Genomic DNA, 22,468 nt, shown 5'->3' on the forward strand with positions numbered 1-22,468 from the left:
GTTTCTCTGATTTCTCATTTTAATGGGCTTCCTCTCATCTACCGTTTCAGTGGAAAACAGCCACCGAGGGAGAGAGAGGCAGGTGCGCCCTTTAAGAGGGGGAGCAGCTGAGGCAAGGACAGCATCCGAGTCTCCATCCTCTGTGGAGGTAAGTGCTCAGGGATGGGTCGGGGGTGCAGAGCACTGGGGGAGGGGGTAATCCGCCTGAATGCGTCTGTGTTTGTGTTAAATGTTTATCAGAACGAGGAATGGGGACAGCGGTGGTGGTGGTGGTGGTGATTGGGGGGTTGGAGTTTATTGGTATGTACGACGATGGAGACCATGGGATGGCGAGGCGAGGGGGGGGGGGGGGGGGTGGAGGGATGTAGATGCTAGCTGGGTCGAGAACATGGCTGAGCAGCAGACATAAACAGGAAAGAAAAGGAGAGGAGCTAATCTGAAAGAGGTACTAATGACAAGGAAGCCATGTCGAGCTGGGTTCAGTGAAAGGGGGATTATGGAAAAGATGCGAGCCTATTCCCGGCATAAAAAGAGACATTTCAAACAAAGGGATATTTTTTTTAGACATGTAGAAATATGCCTGAGCCCATGGTCCTAAAAAAATCGAAATGCTGACGCAAAGTCAAAATGGATCATTAAGGCTTCTTTAATTATAGTGTATTTCATGCGTGACTGTTATGTCAGCCATTCTGTCTTACAGTGCTGAGCTATGTTGCTATTCAGTCTCAGGATCCGGTCCTGATATGTGTAATAAATTATGTATAGTGCTTGGCTTGATATGCACTAAAATGTGCAAAATGCAATTTGCATTGTGACGTTGCAGTAGCTGCGAAGTAAGAAATAAGCATCTCTTCATCTGCATCTTCGTGTCTTGTTGAAATGACATCAGATGCGTTGTGTACATGTCTGACGCTTAATGTGATGGGCCGCAATAAAACACAGAGTGCACTTTTAGTGCCTATGTTATATCAGTGATGTTATTTACCCTTGTATTTTTTCTTACACAATATATTTAAAAATCCATGAAAAGTATAACTGTTCCTTTATTTGGTAATTTTTCATAATTTATATCTATTTGTTATTTTACTTAACATAGTGTTGTTGCATTGTACTGACCTTATGGACACACATGAAATTACAAAGCATATTTAGCATCACAAAAATATTGTTGTATTTTTTTTTTTTTTTTTGCCAGGCACATAAAAAGCAACAGTTTAATAATGCACTGACATCAGCATATGTGTTGTTTTTTCTGCACATCTCTATAGCTCGGCCAACCTTTTGTACTTCAGGATTAAGAAATGAATTTAGTGGGGGGGAATACAAAACAAAGAAATGGAGACATCTTGCCTGGATCCTAAACGTACAGCACATATCTCCCACACATTCTCACCACAGTGATTAATGCCACTCTGAACTGAGGCAGAGATGGCTGTTGCTAGGATACATGGCAAGGTGAATTGCAGACATTTTAAAGGGGGAGGAGGAGGGCACCATTTACAAAGCATGGCATCATTGGGTATGGTCTCTTTGTTTCACATTTTCAACATTTAAAAAAAATTCTCTTTCTACTTTCTGTTTCTCCCGAGGTTGTGCAGTCCTTCACGGTGCAAGACAGAGAGACGGAGCTCTCTGGTTTTTCTGTTCACGCTCCTTCATCCTGGAAGTAGGCTGAAATGGTTGGCAGTGTTCTAAGGCCTAAACCTGTCTGAGTGAGCCCTATGAACACAAGACTCAATGGTAAGACAGCCAGGATTGTATCGCTGTAATTACTGTGTATGATTACGCAGGTTCAAACATATATGGTTTGCTGAAGATTTAGAAAGTGGTGGATCAAATGCTAACGGACATGCAGACTAAATTTAATTTGCCTCATCTAAATATATTACATAAGCACTGTCGATTTGTTTGACTTGACATCTGGGGTTCAGGCATAGTTATTTTTAATTTGGACGCTTCTTTTAATTCAGTTGAGTATTTGTTTAAAGGCTGAATTCATGTCTTTTGAAAATAAATCCTGCCTCCCTGTCTCTCACTTTGAGATGCTAAATAAAGCAGTGTTTTGATGCCCTTGATCAGGAGGCTAAATATGGACATGTGAGAAAGGATGTGAGATGAAGGGATGATGGAACGACTGTGCACTTTCTTTCAGGTCTACAATAATGGCCTTTTCACATTCTGTGGGCCCACAGGACATCAAAGGCCAGTGTTGGACAGACGAGGAGTCGGACGGAGAGAATGAGTCGGAGCAGTTCCTGTATGGCATTCAGGTACAGAGGAGGCTATTACCCTTCTAAAATCTCTATGACATGATGTGCTTTTAGAAGTGATACTAGTCAATGTTAACACATTGCAGTCATCTATAATATCATCTATTTATATCTATAAAACAAGTTGCGTCTGTGTGTCTGTCTGTGGCGGCCATATCTCGCTGACCGTTAGTCAGATTGCCCTAAGATTTTGAATATGGGTTCAGCAGCATGGCCCGATGGTGTGCATCCTACAGTTTTTTGGAGTAATTTTAATTTTCGCTGATTTATCACGCTACACCAGGCAGGCAGCGGCTCATCAGCAGCAGCTGCGCTGTCTGGAGCGGGGAGGTGGGAGTGAAGAGGCTGTCCTCGTGGTGGGTGAGACGTTTTCACACGGTTCACCGCAGAACATGGTGTTATACTCAAACGACGAACTCAGTGTCCATTCACCAATATGCGAGCACATTAGCATGTCACTATTTTGCGGCTAACTTGGCGAACCTGTTTCCAAAGGTAAGCTAGCGAGGCTACGATTAGCATTAGTGTAGGGCTAACACAATACAAACACTGTGCAACCTCATTAGGCACAACACGAAATTTAATTTTTTCGATTAGCATTAGCGTAGCTAGCTTTTTTGTGACTGTCAGCCTTTACGTTTTCCTAATCAGGCATTACCATAAGTGAAAAATATTATTTGGCTCCCACTATAGGAATACATTCTTCCTACGGGCACTGCACTAGTAAGAATCAATTTTGCATAACAAAAAAAACATTGCAGTAAGCTGAAACTTGTTCATCATTAGGATTTTGTTATGGATAAGATTATTATTATTATTCTCAACTGTAAAATGTTGACAAGAAGAACATACTAACATATCTGTAGAGCCATGAGCAGCCTGTTGAGGCAGAGGTGTTCATTCTAACTCAGAGATGATAGTATTATTCAAGCCTGATAAATATGTATAATTTTAATCTGTGGATTATAATTCAATTATTCAATTGTATTTTTATACTGCCAAATCACAACATACATTATCTCAAGTCACTGTACATTGACAGCATCATTATCGAGAGCAGAGAAACCCAACAATTCACACAATGAGCAAGCACTAAGCACTAGACTCTAAGATGTGCAGCCATCTGCCTCGACTGGTTGGGGTGAAAGGAAAAATGGGGGACAGAGGAAAGGTGGGGGACAGAAAGGGGGGAGAGAGAGGACAAGAGGGAGGTGAGGTAGAGATAGAAGAGAGAGACCAAAGCAGATATACAACAGATTTAATAAAAAGTGTTATCACTATTTTGTTATATAGATTATGATATATTTTTTCATATTAAACCGATGGTGACACAACTTATTTACCTTCTTGCAAACATGAATAACCAGTCATTTTACATCATTTTAAACTGATGGTGGTACTAGACAACTAGAAAAGCACTCGGAGAGCGCAGACCTCCACCAGGGCAGCTCAGTAACCTACAAAATACAACATGCCACATGTACGGATCACGTCCAAAATGTAACTTGTTCCTGGTCCCATTGGGGACATTTCTGTCCATGACTTTTCGAGTAATGTGCTAAGAGAGAGACAAAAACAGACAAACAAACTGGCGAAAACATCTCATGGCGGAGGTCAATAAGTCAGACAGCACTTTTTCACTGCAGTTTGGTCAGTACAAGATGAGACATCAAAATGTCCGTCCTGATGCCTTTTTGCATTAGGATGCATATATCAGGGTTCTGGGTCTTTGATGCAAATAGAAATGTGTATGTGTAGAAAACTGTCAAATATAATTTTTTACACTGAAGTATGAATCAGCTCCTGGGAATAAAAGTTTAACATATTCTCTCAAGGAGCCACAGTACTATTTTAGTGCTACTACCTTACGCCAGCTTAAGCATTTATCACAAGCAAACCTATCAAATCCGTTTTTCTATGGCCACCATTTAATGTATCATTTCATCTCGTTAAGTTCAGTGCCTCACTTCCAAATGGAGATATTAATCTGTTAGTCATCCCTTTTTTTTTACTGTTATCTTCCAAGACTTGTGATTGAAATTTAAATCCAGTCAGGGGCTTAAAGCTCATTTCTATGCACTCAGAGAACATAAAAGCAGTGGAGAGAAGATAAGGACGAAAATGTGGGATCTGCTCTATTCATAGGAAGCTGAGGAAATGAGTGTTAAGACACCAGGAGGATGTGTGACAGACTTGGGTCAACAATCACGACTGCAATACTCAAAATGCTCTTTATAGAAGTAACCAGATTAAACTGTGATCTACAAATATGGATTTGCTTCCGGTGTTATCCTTCCTTGGGTCTTCTTTTTATGGCACATTGTAAACTATGCAACTGTCTGATTTTATTGCTGACATAAGATGTGCTTGGTGTTGCGTCACAGCTGATGACTAATGCTGACCAGATCTATTGAATTATAAGCCACGCTGAACTGGACATCCTGTAAAAGATAATTCAGTTATTTTACAACCATCTTATGTCAAAAACCATGAGAATCTGTGAAACGAAGAAGATAGATTTGGTTGTTGTCACTGGTAGTAACAATGATGGTGCACGTATCTGAATGTTACTTTTATCTTATTCTCTACAAAGAATACATTTAGAATAATAAGCAATAGCTTGTCGAATAATAGAAAACAGGTTGAAATGTTGATGATGATGAATGAAATTATGCATTACATTTTGGAACCAGCTAAGTAATGTAGGAAGAGACATTGGTCACAACAATTATGATGATAAGCGATTCACTAACTCAGTATTCCCAACTAAGAATTGGGTAAAAAATATAACTATAACCAGTTAAGAGGTGGTGCTTTATGGCTAAGGACTATGGTTCAAGGTTAGGAATAAAGCGCAAATTTTGCTTATTCAGCTGAAAGCAGCTCAAATTGTTGTAGAAACATAAGTTTAATTCAATTGCTAAGTTTGAACTGAGTAATACAGTTGCTTTTTTTTAAATGGCTAAATGTAACAGATACATGGTGAGAACCAACTGCTAAAAATAAACAATAAAACTGTACACTACTCTAAGTTGGAATCTTCACTCACACCAACCAGACCGATTAAGCAAGGACAGGTTTTTTTTGTTTTTTTTTATAAATATTTGTGTTTATTTACTTGTGTGTAACAAAAAAAAAACAGACCACATTTGGATAAATATATACTGTTTGTTGCAGGGGAGCTGTGCCGCTGACCTGTACCGTCACCCTCAACTGGATGCAGACATTGAGGCAGTGAAAGACATTTACACTGACAGTGCTGTCTCTGTCAGGTATGAGGCACACACGCACATGCTCACGCTCACGCACACGCACACACACGCACGATTGCTCTTCATTCATAGTGAAGACCCTCAGATTAGACATAATCCATTCCCTAGCCCCCAAAAAGCCCTTTAAAGAGGTGAGGACCAGCCAAAATTCCTCACTCCTTACACTCTTAGTAATAAGGGTACCAAAAGGGTCCTTGTACAGGGGCTGAGGTTCTACCTGGAACCATTTTCCTTCTGAAAAACTGTTTCCTGAAGAGAGGCTTTTTCAAGGGTTCTTGGTAACACTAATGGTACCAGTAAGAGCCATTTTGATCCAGAGAACCCTTTAAAACCCCCTTTCCTGAATAAAGGGTTTTTAAAAGGGTTCTTGGTGGAACCCTTTACCTGGAGCCAAAAAGGGTTCTCCTATGAGGACAAGCCGAAGAACCTTATATGGTTCTACTCAGCACTTTTATTTCTAATAGTGTATGCTTTACACAATTGTTGGTCCTCACAAAGCGACCAATACACGCTTTAAGGTGTGGCAAAATGCAAGGAGAAGCCAAAATATATTTTTTTGGTCGTCACAAAGATATACAAGTTAACATACACTAACTGTATGCAACATATTTTTTTTTTATAAAGTATAATACACAAAGGAGAGGTACAAAGAGTACACATTAATTTATAATATGTACTCACTATCTGGTGAAAACAAGAACAATACACAGTATTTTCCTCTTAAAGGGTTAATTAGGCAAAAGAGTGTGCTGCATCTCCTTACTTTTGATAAATAGGCTGTATCTCTTGTTGTCTCCCTGAACAGAGAGTATGGAACCATTGATGATGTGGACATCGATCTTCACATTAACATCGGTTTCTTAGATGTGAGTCGGCATTATTCTTCTTGTGCACATGCCTCCTCCATCTTTGCCCATTACTATTCTAATGACATTTTGCAAAGTAACACATCATTTATTATGCAGCATGCGCTCATCACTTATTTATATAATGAGAAATGGCCTTAATTAGGGTCCTAACTCTGCATATGTGTATGTGTGTATGTGTATGTGTATGTGTATGTGTGTGTGTGTGTGTGTGTGTGTGTGTCTGACTCAGGAGGAGGTTGCGACAGCTTGGAAAGTTATCAGAACAGAGCCCATTATTCTGAGACTGCGCTTTTCTCTTTCTCAGTACCTCGATGGACCTGGTGAGTAAAAGATGTCAGTGTGGATGTTGGTTTTCTGGGAGGGACTTTAGATATGTGTGCTACTCACTGAGCGTGGGAGGTGAGTACACTATGTGCTACACGAGAGGGAGAGTGAAAGACAGTATGATAGAGGAAAAGTGTGAATCTGTTCACTTTGTAATAATGTTAGTCATCTCCACTCAGAGCCGTCAGTAGAAGTGTTCCAGCCCTCCAATAAAGAAGGATTCAGCTTGGGCCTGCAGCTCAAAAAGTAAGTTATGTCATTTATTATGTGTAACACCCCCCCCATCACCCTTCATTGCGATTTCACACACTGAAGATTTCACGAGTTTACCCTTTAACACCTAACCCTCAAAATGTCCCCCTGGACTTTTTTCTCTTTAACTTAATTTAACCATAAAAGGCCAAGAAAATGTCCTGTGAGTAAGTGCTTTTGTCCATTTTTCCAGAAGTACTTACAATTTACAGTTTTAACAATTTAAAGGCGCCATATGTAATGTTACGACACTCAAATTCAAAATACCTTGGTCTTTTAGGTTTCGTTTTCGTAGCTCAGACGTAACTGGCAACCCGTGGTTGCTCGGCAGCTGAGACTCGGTAGACGGCGGTAGGTGGCGCCACATGCCAAAACATGGTTTCAAAACATAAACATGATTAGCGGTCTGCAAAAGATTTTTTTTTAATGTGAATATTTTGGCTGTACTGTTGTTGTTGATGAGTTCAGGATGTTATATGAATATTATTCCTGAGTTTCTGTGACATATTAGGAGGATTTTATGGCCAGTTGCTTTAAATTTATTACATAATACACCTTTAAAATGAAGAAAAACAAAAAAAAATACTTAGAAAAACACACATTGTGTGTGTTCAATTTGAAATCGGAACAGTATACAACATATTTACAGAAACATTATTTAAGACTATGTCTCTCAATGTGCAAAACAGGCCCGAAAAATGGAAACTATATTTACGTGCAGGTGTTCTTCCCACTCTCATCTCTCTGGCGACAAAGACGCTGATTCTCCTGCTTCCTGAAACAGCACGAGCGAAATTACCATAATAACCACATGCTTAACGTGCAACTTCTCAGCTTTTTAGAAACCATACGCTCGGTGAAAAGGGTTAACCTCAGTTTCCTATAAACAAAATAACAGTGCAAATTCAGAAGTTTTGCGTGAGAAATAGAAACCACCAAACAATGTACAGAATAGATGAATCATGCATGAATATTTAATGTTTAGTCCTGTAATCTTGTACTTGGCCCGGTCCACTTACACAAGATAACAATGCACACTACTGAAAAACCAGAAGCTCAGCCAGTTCTGCTCACTTTTTTTTCCCACCTGCTTGACTGTTTTGTAACACTTTAGGATCCTGAGCACGTTCACCTCACAGCAGTGGAAGCACCTCAGTAATGAGTTCCTCAAGGCTCAGCAGGAGAAGAGGCACAGCTGGTTCAAAGCCGGGGGGACCATCAAGAAGTTCCGTGCAGGGCTCAGCATCTTCTCCCCCATACCCAAGTAGGTCTCTCATTGTATTCTCTGTGCTGTGTTGACAGAAGTACGGATGCAACACGTGATCATATTTTGACAATATCTGGAAAATGATACAGGCCATTTTGTCCCACATGGACATATTTATTTCCTCATTATGATGCTTTGATAGTGATGCTTAAAAATCATCGCTGCATTCATCATTGGCCCTAATTTATGCCAGCCTGCCTTTGCCGGGCACATTTTGCATTTGTGAATAAGTCTGGGAACCCCCCTCGTTTACTTTCACGTTCACTGGAGTGATATCGCCGGTCAACGGGCAGATTTACACGCTAATTAGTGCAATGATGTGACATTTTAATGTAAACAGACTGCAGTGTACAGCAGTTCTTCTTCAGAAGTGATTCAGCAGAGGCAGCCATCTTGGTTGTGAGGGAAAATGATTCAGCAGCACTGCCATTCTGCACTCTGTCATCATATCAAACCTGTCCCATTTTAAATGAATGCCTCTGACTGGCCTGCATGAGCAATTACATGATAAATGTTTCTAGAGTATATTTATTTCTAAATTCTGTAGATTAATATAAATGTATTTATCACACAACAGTACAGTTTTTAAGCAGTTACAGTATATATATTTACTTTAACATCATCCTGTCTCTGTCTGTGTGTCTTTCTTTGTCATCTTTGTGACATCTACACTGGGAATGTGCAACATAGGATTTAATGTACTTAAAAGCAAGCTGTTTTAAAGAGACAGGGGATTTCTGATGCAGCTCAGTCAGTGTTATATCTGGTCATAAGTGCAATCAAAGATAGTGATGAAGGTGTGTCTGTGAAAAGGTAAGGCATAACAAAGATGATGAGCAATGTCAAGGACGCTATGACACAGCACAAGGTGCAGATTGACTTAAATTCAACAATTTCCTCCAGGGGGAAGCAATCTTCCTGGCTTCGGTCTCACTTCAGGATGATTTTACAGTTATGGGTCCTCAGTCGATGTCGGCCTCACTAACCATTAGGTCATCTTGACATTGTCATGACTTGACAGAAGTCACATATCAAGAGGGAACACGGATAAAGTCCAACAGTGATGGTGGAAGTGAACACTGGCTCTTGTAATATGATTTAGTATAATATTGTCAGTCTCTTGTGAGTGACCACATTTCTTTAATACAGTATACGTCAATATAAAATGACCTACTTTATGACCATTATAATACAAGGTTGACTGAGCTCACTGTGTTAAAGCTACAGAGTTTTTGCAAATATCGCTGACAATTAAAGCTGCAGTGTGTAACTTTGGGGGATTTATTTTGTTGTTGTTATTTTTCTGCCTTTGTTTGGTCTCAGTGAACAGAAACCAAACAAATAATATTATTTGTATGCCGCGTCCGTCATCTGAAAACGGGCTCTGCCAAGCAATACTATCACGCCTGACCGAGGGAGCATTTGTTTGTATACACGAGCAGCGCAAGGGCAGACGGGGCCAAGGAGCATTTATCTTTAATGCTGAGCGCCTGGGGTTTTTTGAGCTGTAAAATTCACTTCTGCCTGCAATCATCTTGCTTTACTAGCGCAATGCTGCTGTTTCTCTTCATCAGTTGTAAACTATATTGTGGCACAAAGCTATGGCAGTGGACAGACCCTGTTCTCAAGTCAAGGCTCAGAATGAAAGTGTATCTCTGTATCAAGCTTGAGAAGAAGGAAAGTCAACAAAATCAACAAAATCAGCACCAGCTGAAATGCTATTATGTATTGAATTGTTAATGTAATAATAAATGTAACCGCTTTTAGAATAAAGATCGCAATGTTAGCATTGCCTCATAGATATTTGAATGATGACACGTGATGCACATGTTTTGTGTCTTGCTGTTCAACAGGTCTCCAAGTTTTCCCCTGATCCAAGATACAGTTATTAAAGGGAAGCTGAGTGTCCCTGAGCTGAGAGTGACCCGCCTGATGAACCGCTCCATCTCTTGTACCATGAAGAATCCTAAAGGGGAACTGTTCAGCTATCCCCCAAACAGCCAGGTCAGTGCCCAACGGGACGATTGTGCAGCTGTAAAACCACAGACCTTAGTTTAGCGTTGTTGTTTTTGGAGTCTTTAGTTGGATAGAAAACACTGCATTACTTGGATCAAATTGTAACATTGGTGATACTGATTCAATCATAATGGGTTCAGTGTCATTAAGGATTGTGCTAAATGTGAGGAAAGAGCTATTTGCTGTTTTGATGGAACTGTATATTGCTCTTGTCTGTCTTAATCCACTGTGACCCACTCTGACCCTCTGCTCAGTCACCTGTCATCTGCACTCTTCCCACTTGAGCTTTTTCCCTGCCCCTACCGTTCCATGGCTGCTGCGCCGTTTCCCATAATGCTTTGTCTTCACTTGACTCATCAGACTGTGGCTGTCCCGGCGGCCAGGGCCCCAGCGCAGATTACCACGAGGCAGCTGATTGAATTGTTTTTCTCATCCCAGGCGGGCGGCCACTGCAAGAACATCCCTACCTTGGAGTATGGCTTCTTAGTGCAGGTTAGACCCTGAGGAGATGCGAGTTCACTTAAAGCAAATGTACATCATATCCTTTGTAAACACAAGACAATTACATCCTGTCTCACAACCTGTGGCCCGAGTTTATTGGGTGTTTATGTTATAGACTGTGCATCTGCAAAGGGAGTGGGGGGCCAACACTGCATGTTTGTGCCTGCTAGAAAAGTTGTAATTTGTTACTACTCTTCTGCCACTATATACAGCAGTGCTGGAGGTGGGAACACCACTGTGCTTTTCTCCTGACAGATAATGAAGTACTCAGAGCAGAGGATCCCCACACTCAATGAGTACTGCGTGGTGTGTGACGAACAGCATGTTTTTCAGAATGGATCCATGCTGAAGGTAACATAGCCGAAAAAAAGAAAAAAAGAAACACTAACCAACCTTTTCCTGACATTTTACGTGTGGGAGGATTTATTAATTTCCGTGCAGGTTTCTAATGTACATAATTCTTTGTCTGGGTGTGTTAATGTAGCCCGCTGTGTGCACCAGAGAGCTGTGTGTGTTCTCCTTTTACACTCTGGGTGTGATGTCCGGAGCTGCAGAGGAAGTGGCCACCGGCGCAGAGGTGACTGCAACACAACAGATAGATATTAAAGGATAATAAATCACAGCGCAGTAATTGACTGTTATTTCCCAAATGTTTTAGATAAAAAAAGTAAGAGCACAACAAAACACAACAGTCAAACACTGATGCTCCAGAGGGAGACACAACAATGTTTTGCATTTCTGATTATTTGTTCCTTACATGTTTCACATATGCATCGTCTAAAGGCAGGAAATGCAATTATGTAAAATCTGTCTTCCCAGGTGGTGGACCTACTTGTGGCCATGTGTCGTGCTGCTCTCGAGTCTCCCCGTAAGAGCATCATCTTTGAACCTTACCCATCAGTTGTTGATCCCAATGATCCCAAGACTCTGGCCTTCAACCCAAAGGTCAGCACTCCCTCTGCTTGAATCATGATTACTCACCGTGTCAATACATGTACCAGTATTTGACCTCACCCGTGCTGTCGCTGTTCACCTGAGGAATGTGCGACATTCGTTTCAAACCTCGATTAGTAATTTAACGTCTGTATGTTTTTCCCTCTTTCATTGCATACAATGACGATTGGCTCAACCAATGAACACAGAAGAAGAATTATGAGAGACTGCAGAAAGCACTGGACAGTGTCATGTCCATCCGGGAAATGACCCAGGTACGAGTGGGAGATGGGAGGGGAAGAAGGGAAGGATCATTGAGATCTGTAAAGCTATGAGATTCTTAATATGTGTCCACCGTAGACTGTTGATTATAAAGTCCTGTATTTAGTCTTTTCCCTCATACACTTTTAGAAATAAAAGTGCTAAGTAGAACCATATACGGTTCTTCCGCTTGTCCTCATAGGAGAACCCTTTTTGGCTCCAGGTAGAAAGATTCCACCTGGAACCCTTTTGGAGGGTTCCACCAAGAACCCTTTTAAAACCCTTTATTCGGGAAGGTTCTCTGGATCAAAATGGTTCTTACTGGAACCATTAGTGTTACCAAGAACCCTTGACAAACCCTTTCTTCGGGAAAGGGTTTTTCAGAAGCAAATGGTTCCAGGTAGAACCTCAGCCCTTGTAGAAGGACCCTTTTGGAGTGTAGTGCTAAACTGCATGGTTGCTGGCTTTGTCTAGTGATCATGGTGACAGTATCTGCTTCCACTTTGATGCATGAAGATCTACACAGGTATACTGCATTAATCACAAACCAGAAACAAAACATCTGACAACAACATGTGGATTGTGTGCTTTTCTTAGGGCTCATATCTGGAGATAAAGAAACAGATGGACAAACTGGACCCTTTGGCCCATCCCCTGCTACAGTGGTGAGTAGACGGAACATTATACTAAAAGTTGATTTATTTGTGTATGTGAACAATAGCAATATTTCTATGTGATATAGTCAGAATCAAAATGAATCTAATAATATATTCTTTCTTTCTTTCTACCTGCAGGATTATCTCCAGTAACAGGTCGCATATCGTTAAGCTGCCTCTCAGTAGGGTAGGACACCAGAGGGACATCCCCTCAAGTCTCCTTTATTAAATATGGTGTTGCCTCATTGTTTGATGGTCAGTGCTCAATTTTTCTCTCTTTTTGTTTGTCCTTCTCTCTCTTGGGCTCTTACTCGTCCCGTGTGATCTCATTGTGGTATAGCAACTGAAATTCATGCACACCTCCCATCAGTTCCTGCTGCTCAGCAGTCCCCCGGCTAAGGAGGCTCGTTTTCGCACTGCCAAGAAGCTATACGGCAGCACCTTCGCCTTCCAGTGAGTCCACTTTGCACTTTTGCAGATCCCATGCTTTCAACATGGTTTTCATTGTACGTATTGAAATAGTTAATTCATTCAGAATTGTAATGTACTTCTCCTGTAAATGATGTTAATGATGATGCTTACTAAAATACATACATCATTTAACATAGCAGTGGTTCACACATAAGCATGTGTCAGAGTGACACCCCCTCATTATGTTGTGGACAGAGGGCCCACTCCAGCTAGATTTTATGGAACTATAACAAACAACAGCGCAGAGCCGTGGCCAGGACTGGGAGAGCACCTTGCTTAGCCAGCACTCGGAGCCAGCGATGACTGCAAGTTTGACATTTGTACTGTAGCAGATGGGGCTCTGCTGAATATTTTAGATACACACGGCCTATCTGGGCACTTCCAGGGTGCAACCCACTCATGGAACAGTGTTAGCAGTCTCTCTGATTAGTACTTAAAATGGTATCAAAATTGTAATATATATTAAATGACAGTTGGGGAGATTGAGAAGATAATCAATGAACTATTCATACAATTCAAGGGTGTAGGAAGAAAGAAAACATACACAGATTAAAAATGTATACTGTATAATAATAATCTGTATTATAGGGATTGACGATGTTGGACTTTTTGCCCATATCCTTTATGCCGATATATCTGGAGTGCTTGGGCCGATAACCGATACCAATACTGTACATATAGGTTTTTTTTTCCCAGCACCCAAATGCAGAAGCCATTTAGTTTCTTCTGTAGTTACATGAACATAATATTTTGCTTAGTGCAAATGTAGATATACATAAAATTATAATACAAATTTAAAGCTAATATATGCCAATACCGATATCGTGCCGATAATATTGTGCATCCCTACTGTATGCCAAATGCTAAATGATTTGACGTTGGAGGATGTTGGCGTACAGAAAGTCTTTGCACAAATGCTATACATCCATTAATAGAGTAGACTGAATGTAGCGACGTTTGAATCTTTCAGTCTCGCCCCTCATGAATTTCAAGTTCTAGGTTTTAGAAAACACCGTGATGTGCAATATATGAAATAAATAGAGATTATAAAGGTAGTGCCGCTATAGTGCAAACGTAATACATCAATTTCTGTACTCTTTTCACAAGAGTAATATCATAATAATCATAATGTTTTGTAGATACCATATACAAATAATGAATAGCATTTTAGTATTTGACCATTTGCTGATCTGTTACTGCTCTATCACCACTTAAACTATTAATTGCCTCTCCTTCATGAAGCTGCTTTTATTTGATTCAATTAGATTTCAAACACCTAATTTCTCACATTCTTTTGTGGAAGGAACGTACAATGAATTAGAGCTCACAAGATAAAATGCACCAGTACGATTTTACGAGTGTTCTTGAAAAGCATGGTTCTGGCCAATAAACGTCAGAGGTCCACATATTACACTACACTTCATTTTATGACTTTTTTTTTTCTTCTTCTTATTTCTCCCTCTCTCTACTTGCTCTAGTGGCTCCCATATAGAGAACTGGCACTCTGTTCTGAGGAATGGACTAGTCAATGCCTCCTATACAAAACTACAGGTACGTAACCCTGACAGTTGGCTGGAATTTATGATGCATCTCCTCTTGGACAGTAAACCTGCTTTTGGTTAGAGCAGGCTCGTCGTCCGGGTCATTCATTTTGCAGTTAATGGATGCCAGCTTCCCTTTTCAGCAGCGTTGCATTTGGCACCACAGCGAGCAGGGCACACTGAGAGATTTGCCCGGCCTAATGTCGGCTGCTCTCTGTCTCCTTCTCCGACAGCAGCAGACGGCACGTTTCTTCCCATTGTGGGACAAACGGAGGGGACTGTGGTGTCAGCTGTGCTGTCAGGAGGCTGCCTTGTGTGTCCTGTAGGGGTTAATATCCTAGAGCATTAAGTAGGATGGGTCTAAATCTGAAGGATGCAAAGGACACGCTCCATGTGCTTACAGTGAACGAGGAAGTAAATAAAGTGGCACCACGTGTTATTTATTTAGACCTGGGTCAAAAATTTGCCTCAGGTCATAGAAGAGATCATTAAATGGGTATAAATGATTGCACAAATTGGAATGATCAAGACCACTTGAGGACAGAAAACGTGCATTTCTTCCAAATGTGTCCTTGTTCTCCTGCATCTGTCTAACGATGATCAACCAAGGATGGTGTTGCACTTTTTGAAAAGATACTTTTTTTCAAAAGGTAAATTAAGAAAACAAGAAAAGACGAAGTGCGAGCTAGTGAGAACAATGCGGCGGGTAATTGCAGCTTGGATTTTCATGTTTTTGAAAATAGATTAAACACGAATCTGAAATCTCAAGGATCTGTGAAACGTCAGTGCTGGCCGTGAGTGCTGTATCATGGTGACGTGCCTCATTTGTGCCGCCTTTGTTCTCCAACTTTTTTTGAACTCTCAATCTTTGATCTCGCCTCAGCGCTCGTCTGCCTCCTCTTTCTCCTCTCCATTTCACCTTGAGCGTTGACGCCCGACTCCCACTCCCCACAGGCCATTGTGTTCAACAGGAGGAGGAGGAGGAGGAGAAGGTGGTGGTGTGCCAGCCATCATCACACCAGTCTATCGTCTATCGTTCCTTTTGATTTCTCCCCCGATTTGTCACATCCTGACCGCCATCTTCCTCCTATTTTATTCCCAAACTATTTTTGTCTTTGTTCCTTCAATTGGTTCTTCATGTCACACCTGCGGGCGTACTGTTTTCTCCATATTGGACATCCTTGCGTGAACGCTCATCGATGTCAATCATCCTCATATTGCATCTTCAAACCAGCCCCCGTTGTCTCATTTCTGACTTCACAGCATACCTTGCATTACCTGAACATTTCATTCACAAATTGTGATTGTGCGGATTGTTGGAGATCACTATCGTATTTTTGTTTCTCCAGCTCTTTGCTGTACCCCATCTTTGGATTATTTGTGTGTGTGTGTGTGTGTCTTCAGTTTGCTTTGTAGTGAGCTTTGCCAGGTCACATGTACAGAAAGATTACGGTAGATCACTGAATTACGATGATTGAAGTACACTGTGTCTGGTGCGTGTTGCTCTGTATATGAGCGTACTCCCGTATACCATGTGTGTATGTGAAGTTGTGTTGTGCCACTGCTCGGTGACTCAATCCTTCCTTCCTGCTCTTACCCAAGCTGCATGGGGCAGCATATGGAAAGGGCATCTATCTGAGCCCCATCTCCAGCATATCTTTTGGATACTCAGGTAGGAACGGCTCATTCCTCATCACCCAGGCCCCGACGGCCCTCCTTTTTTTTTTCTTTTTTTTTTTACGCCATGTTGGTTAACAAGTGTTTTCTGTGTGTGACATGGCCTGCTTATCATCCTGGAATATTTCATTTTCACATGTGAGAACTGCTCATGTTATCGTCTCTGTTGTGCTGCACTGTGTTGTACACGTACGTCCATTTTGGGTGCTGGGCTTTGGGCCCCTAAACTTGTGTTCCACCTATCCATACCATGCATTGTTGTAGCTGTATGCAAATAGGCTTTTAGTGGATTGGGGTGTTTTGATTGACTTATTTTCTTTACCTCCGCCAAGGAGGTTATGTTTTCATCGGCGTGGGTTTATCTGTAAGTGTCTCTTTCTGTTAGCAATTTCCTGGCTGATTGATACATAAAAAAATGAATTTTTGTGATGATCACCCAATTTTGGTAATAGTCTACCTAATGATGACTTCACAAAACATTGTGATATTTGCAAGAAATCCCTATTTCTTATAATGGGCAAAACTGTAAAATCATAACTCAAAAAACTGGATTAGAATGAAATTTGGTATGTGTATGCAAGAATGGTTTCAATTGGACCTGATCTGGTGGCAATTCAATAATAATAATACTAGTTTTAAGCAGGTAAGGTCTATACAGAACCAGAAAATCTTCTCAGTCCAGTCGATCCCAATGTCAGGTGTTGGGAAGTAAAACGCAGATGACAAAGTGTTAAAGCCTTGGTGGAGGTCTGCGCTTTTTGAGTGCTCTTGTATTTCCATTGTTTTCTTTTTGTTGGTCAGGGTTTGGTCACGATTTAAACCAAACCCTAAAACACCATACATGTGCATTTCTACCAAAACACAAATTCAGGTTGGGTTTCTAATCCTATAAAATAGTATAATGTTTGTCAGCAGGGCCCACCTTGCCATTATGTCAATGGTTTCTCAACTTTAGCAATGGGTATGAAATACTTAAATTAATGCTCCGGACTGAAGATTAAGTTTATTAATGTGTAAGATTGCACATTATCAAAACAATAGAGGTAATTGTACAATTGTGCATTCAAGCTGCTTCTTACTAATAAAACATGCTAACAGCCATACTTGCTGTGCCCAATTTTGTTTATGATCCTACATTTTTGAAATTCATTTGGCAGCTCAGTTTTTTTTTAACGCAGAATTCAGTAGTATTATTGCACCAGTAAACGTCATATGAAGGTTAGCACTGCGGGCAATAATTTATCTTTAATAGACTTTCGAGACCATTAGAGGAAGAGTTTTGCACAGCATAATTGACTCGAGGTCGGGTCATTCTGATGGAGAGTTGTTTACTCAGCGCTGTGTGCTGCTTTCTTGCAGGAATGGGGAAAGGACAGCACCGCATGCCCACCAAAGATGAACTGGTGCAGCGCTACAACCGCATGAACACCATACCACCGGTGAGAGAAAAAAACATACTACACCCCTTATATGCATAGTGAATTTGAGAAGTAATATATTGTTGGGCAGCAGTATATAAAAATCAAAGAGGACTAGTGCAGTGCCCGTAGGAAGTATGTGTTCCTATAGTGGGAGCTGAAGAATATTTTTCAGTTATGGGGCACATTAGGCATTTGGCTCATTGCAAATGTTTTCATTTTCGATCTAGCATTACACAGCTAGCTACGCTAATGCTAATCGAAAAGCGTTTGCATTATGTTAGCCCTATGCTAATGCTAATTGTAGCCTCGCTAGCTTACCTTTGGAAACAGGTTTGCCAAGTAAGCCGGAAAGTAGTAGCATGCTAATGCAAAATAAGCATGTGCTCGCGCATTGGTGAATGGACATGGAAACGACTTCGACGTTTCAGTATAACAGTGCGGTGAACCGCGTGCAAATGTCTCGCCCACAGTGAGGACAGCCCATTCACTCCAACCTCCCTGCTCCAGACAGCGCAGCTGCTGCTGATGAGCCGCTGCCTGCCTGGTGTAGCGTGATAAATCAGCAAAAATTGAAAATCAAGGATGCACACCATCGGGCCATGCTCAACCTATATCCAAAGTCTTAGGGCGATCTGACTAACGGTCAGCGAGATATGCCCGTCACAGACACACAGACGCAACTTGCTTTATAGATTGATATATAAATAAAGGACAGAGACATAGGTCCATTCAGAGGTGAGAGCTGTTATTCAATAGGCATGCATGCATTTCGTTTACAGTGAGATGTCTTCTAATCGCTATGTCTAATTGTTACCCTCAGCTCGCTTAGATTATTGTAATTACTGCAGCAGCTTTGTTGATCGTCACCGTTAACACTGTTGTCGTCTGTTTTGTCAACAGAGCCGTCCGATACAATCAAGGTTTCTTCAGAGTCGAAACCTGAACTGCATCGCTCTGTGCGAAGGTAAGAGCACGAGCACATACATGTATTTGATTATTATATTGTGATTTGTAATAAAAACATACAATGTAAAAATAAATATGTATACTAACTATTATTCATACTAATTAAGCGATTTCTGTGAACACAATTCAATGAAAAAATCCCATTATGTATAATGTGGTTATTTCTTGAGTTTAAAACGGGCACTGCGATCAAAATTTAAACTGTTGGAGAGCGTTTACCTTTAGCCCTACTCCCCAGAGACAAAAGGTTGCCAGATAGTTTGGCAATCCAGTATAGTCTGGTAATTAGATTTTAAATTGTGAATATACAGGCTGTACCATTGTCAGTGAAGCCATTATTTGTTTCCCTAATCTCTGACGAAATACCATGTTCATTTTATTTTTCTTATATATTTATTTATTCATACAAACAGCTCCTTTAAATCAAAGTGGCCAATGTATTAATATGTAAAATATGTGTCCTGGGGAAAACACTTACAGATTAATATAGAGTGCATCGATCAGGATGATGAGTTTAAAGCCTTGACTTCTGTTTTTACACAGTTATCACATCTAAAGATCTGCAGAAACATGGGAACATCTGGGTGTGTCCGGTATCCGACCACGTCTGTACTCGCTTCTTTTTTGTGTAAGTATTCCCCGAGCCCTTTAACTCCTTCGTCGACTTCACAAAATGTATGCCTGATTACGACTGGGCGCATCAACAAGGCAGAAGGTTAAACTAAACTCATTATCATCAACCCTTAAATTATGAAGCTCATTACTGGAGTTGCATAGTTGCACCTGTTAAACTGCTGTTTAATAACAGATTGTACTAGATGCTGCTGCTGCTGCTGTTGTCCCTCATCACTCATTAATCACTTTAAAGCGGTCATGAATTTATTGTGCTCACGTCTGATTGATGTGACCATTCCACATTTGTGGCTCATGGTGTTTTAAGGTAATGTTTGGAGCCCAATTATGTACTAAAACAACTAGATGAGTCTACACTGGCTGATGAATAATAATAATAATAAGAATCCTGTATTCATCTGGGCCCCTTATACCAACAAATAAAATATTGCTTTCTGTATCTGTATGTATTTTCTTTGCACAGGTATGAAGATGGCCAAGTAGGGGATGCCAACATCAACACCCAGGAGCCAAAGGTTCAGAAGGAGATCATGCGTGTGATTGGGACTCAGATCTACTCCAGCTAATGGAGATTCACCAGCGACACATAGATGGATTTGTCTCTCTGGAGGAGGCGCACAGGCAGACAGGCAGAGAGAGCGAATGTTCAGACAAGACGACCACAGGCGTGATAATGAAGCGACTGAGGGAGCTCTTCAGCACATTATTATGTCTAGAGTCTTTTTTTTTTCTTGGTCCGTCTCTCTTGTTTTGTTCCTATTCTTTCATCGGTTACACACTACATGTTTATTTAACTGTCCGTCCGCGTGTAGCTTGGTCAACGCCAGTCTGCGTTTCTCAGTTTATGACATTTACCACCTATACAGATCTTAATGATCTGTAATTATATTTTCTCTTTGTGAATTTCTAGTTAAAAAAAAAAAAAAAGAAGAAAGAAAAAAGAATCATTCCAAACAACAAATCCCTCTGTGGTTGTTGGATTTACATGCACATGCATAGTTCCCTTACTGTGTTTATAAAGGCATCGTTTCTGATCCGTTCTTTTAATTTTCACTCATTAATGTCTCGAATTAAGGTCTGCGACATAATTATCTGTGGTACAGGTACTGCTCTGTCCTTTAGTCCTTGTCCCCTGGATGAAGCTGCCAGAATCCAGTGAGCAAGGTGTTGCTTGAAGCTGCATAAACTATAGGCACTTTGATTACACATGTAAAAACACAAACTCTATCAAATAAATATCGTTGTCATTTTTACAGGTTTATGACTGAAGGGTTAGGGCTTTTCAAATAATAATTTAAAAAAAAATCCCCTCAACTTTCATCTGACTGGAGAGACATTTAACACAACAAGTTAAATAATAATAAGAAAGGTCATAAAATGTCCTTAATTTCTTCATATACTTGTTCAGACCCTGCCATTAAAAATAGCTTTTACAACCAACTGATTTCTCTGAAAAATTATCGCCCACCTAATTTCCTATTTTTAGATACTTGTAATTCATTATTTTGGATTAACTTGTGTTCCACTTACTATCGCTTTAATTTCACAATTATGTATTATTTTTTTAATTTATTCTTTTAGAGAAGCTGAAACATGGCACTCACCTACAATAAAACTGGTATCTGGTGCTACGTGTACTAGAGAGGTTTGAGCAGCTTGATATTTTTCATACAGTGAAAAACCAGTTTGTTCAAGTAGACACTTATCACTTGTTATCATTATTCTGGAATAAATTCCTTTGTGTGTGAATAACAATTCTCATCAGATTCACAAGTTACAAAATTAACTGTACAGAAAAAAAAAAAAGAATCATTGACATCTGGTGAGCTCACGTCCTCTCCACCCTGACCTAACAAAACACCTGAGGTAAATTAATGTGCAGCTCCCTGGTTTCAAAACGGAGAATGGCAACCTTGTATAGCTTAATCAAGTTTATCAGTTAGTCATGTAATGTACGTATGTATGTTTGTATGTGTGGGTTTGTATTTTCTTGACATTATACTGGACATTGCACTTATTCAACGTTTGCCTAAGCTGGAGAAAATGGACTTTCCTTGGACCTGCAGTGGACGCACTGGAGGAGAAGAAGGGGGGGGAAAATATGATTCATGGAGCCAGGACAACTATAATATCCAACAACAAGTTAATTATATCTACTAATATGGGCTTTCACTGTTTCCTGGAACTAAAAACCCTTGACTACTGAATGGACTTTGACACTCAGAAGGAGAATGAACTGTAAATAAGGACACGGGGAGGACTCACAGAGGTGTTATTTTTTTTTTTCTTCAAAGAAGGAGATGTAGGTGTACAGTTGACTCATTGTGTTGCAGGACTGCTCAAACAACTGATGTCTTGTTTTTTTTTGTTTTTTTTGCCAAGACGTTGGAGCTACGAGTCTCTTTGAGAATCTTATTTTCTCGCTCCCCGTCTCTGGCGAGTGATGTTTTCAAAGACGATGTTGATGACGGACGATGATGATGATGATGATGGTGATTGTGATTATTATGAAAGGTGAGAATGCAGGAGGAAGAAAAAAAAAGAAATAAAGCCTGATTTTGCACAGTTTTACATACAGTCTCTTTTTATGTCTCTTTGTGGAAAATAGTGTTGTTGTTACACGTGGCTCACGCCCTGAGCTGGCGTTTCAGTCACAAGGGGGCACCATTACTCCACCAATGTATCTTTGCACCATCTGTGATATGCAAGTCTTCTCTGAAGATTAAAAAGCAGACTTTTTCCCCTCCATATTCACAACACTGTCATTTCTGGTCAATAGTTAATCTCAATCCAATACCATAATAAGTATAATAATACATTTAATTCAAATCCCAACTTAGCCTGTATATTTTGGAGGTTGATAATCAATCTTCCATCAGCACATAATGGGTCACATAATGTTCTGCACTTGTTGCAACATCATAGACACTTAATTGTGTGTAATTTGAGTTTTACAACGCGTGCTAGTCACACAGAACAAAATGAAGCCCATTCACTGATTTTAATGTGAAAATAAGACACACTAATGCCGGCCCAGAATAAAGAAAGAAACTCGGCTTAATAGTAATTACAGACTGATTTGAAAAACAAGTGCGACCATCATCATAATCATCATCCTGACAGTACACAATGAAATAT

The 22,468-nt window shown here is 40.4% G+C and overlaps 1 protein-coding gene across 1 annotated transcript; it reads left to right on the plus strand.

Moving 5' to 3' along the window:
• Positions 1-2,162: 2,162 nt before the first annotated feature.
• LOC310936740 (protein mono-ADP-ribosyltransferase PARP6) lies at positions 2,163-19,896 on the plus strand (the record flags this gene model as incomplete). The annotated part of the gene is made up of 21 exons (XM_083900874.1): positions 2,163-2,270; positions 5,448-5,542; positions 6,348-6,408; positions 6,641-6,731; positions 6,915-6,981; positions 8,102-8,251; positions 10,108-10,258; positions 10,631-10,762; positions 11,027-11,122; positions 11,256-11,348; positions 11,591-11,716; positions 11,914-11,979; positions 12,563-12,630; positions 12,760-12,808; positions 12,962-13,074; positions 14,571-14,643; positions 16,236-16,305; positions 17,670-17,749; positions 18,632-18,695; positions 19,241-19,325; positions 19,794-19,896. 21 exons carry the CDS (start codon positions 2,163-2,165, stop codon positions 19,894-19,896), a joined length of 1,941 nt encoding a protein of 646 aa, XP_083757000.1.
• Positions 19,897-22,468: the final 2,572 nt, after the last annotated feature.

Source organism: Microchirus variegatus, assembly GCF_963457635.1.
Source record: "Microchirus variegatus genome assembly, chromosome: 14".
Taxonomy (NCBI): domain Eukaryota; kingdom Metazoa; phylum Chordata; class Actinopteri; order Pleuronectiformes; family Soleidae; genus Microchirus; species Microchirus variegatus.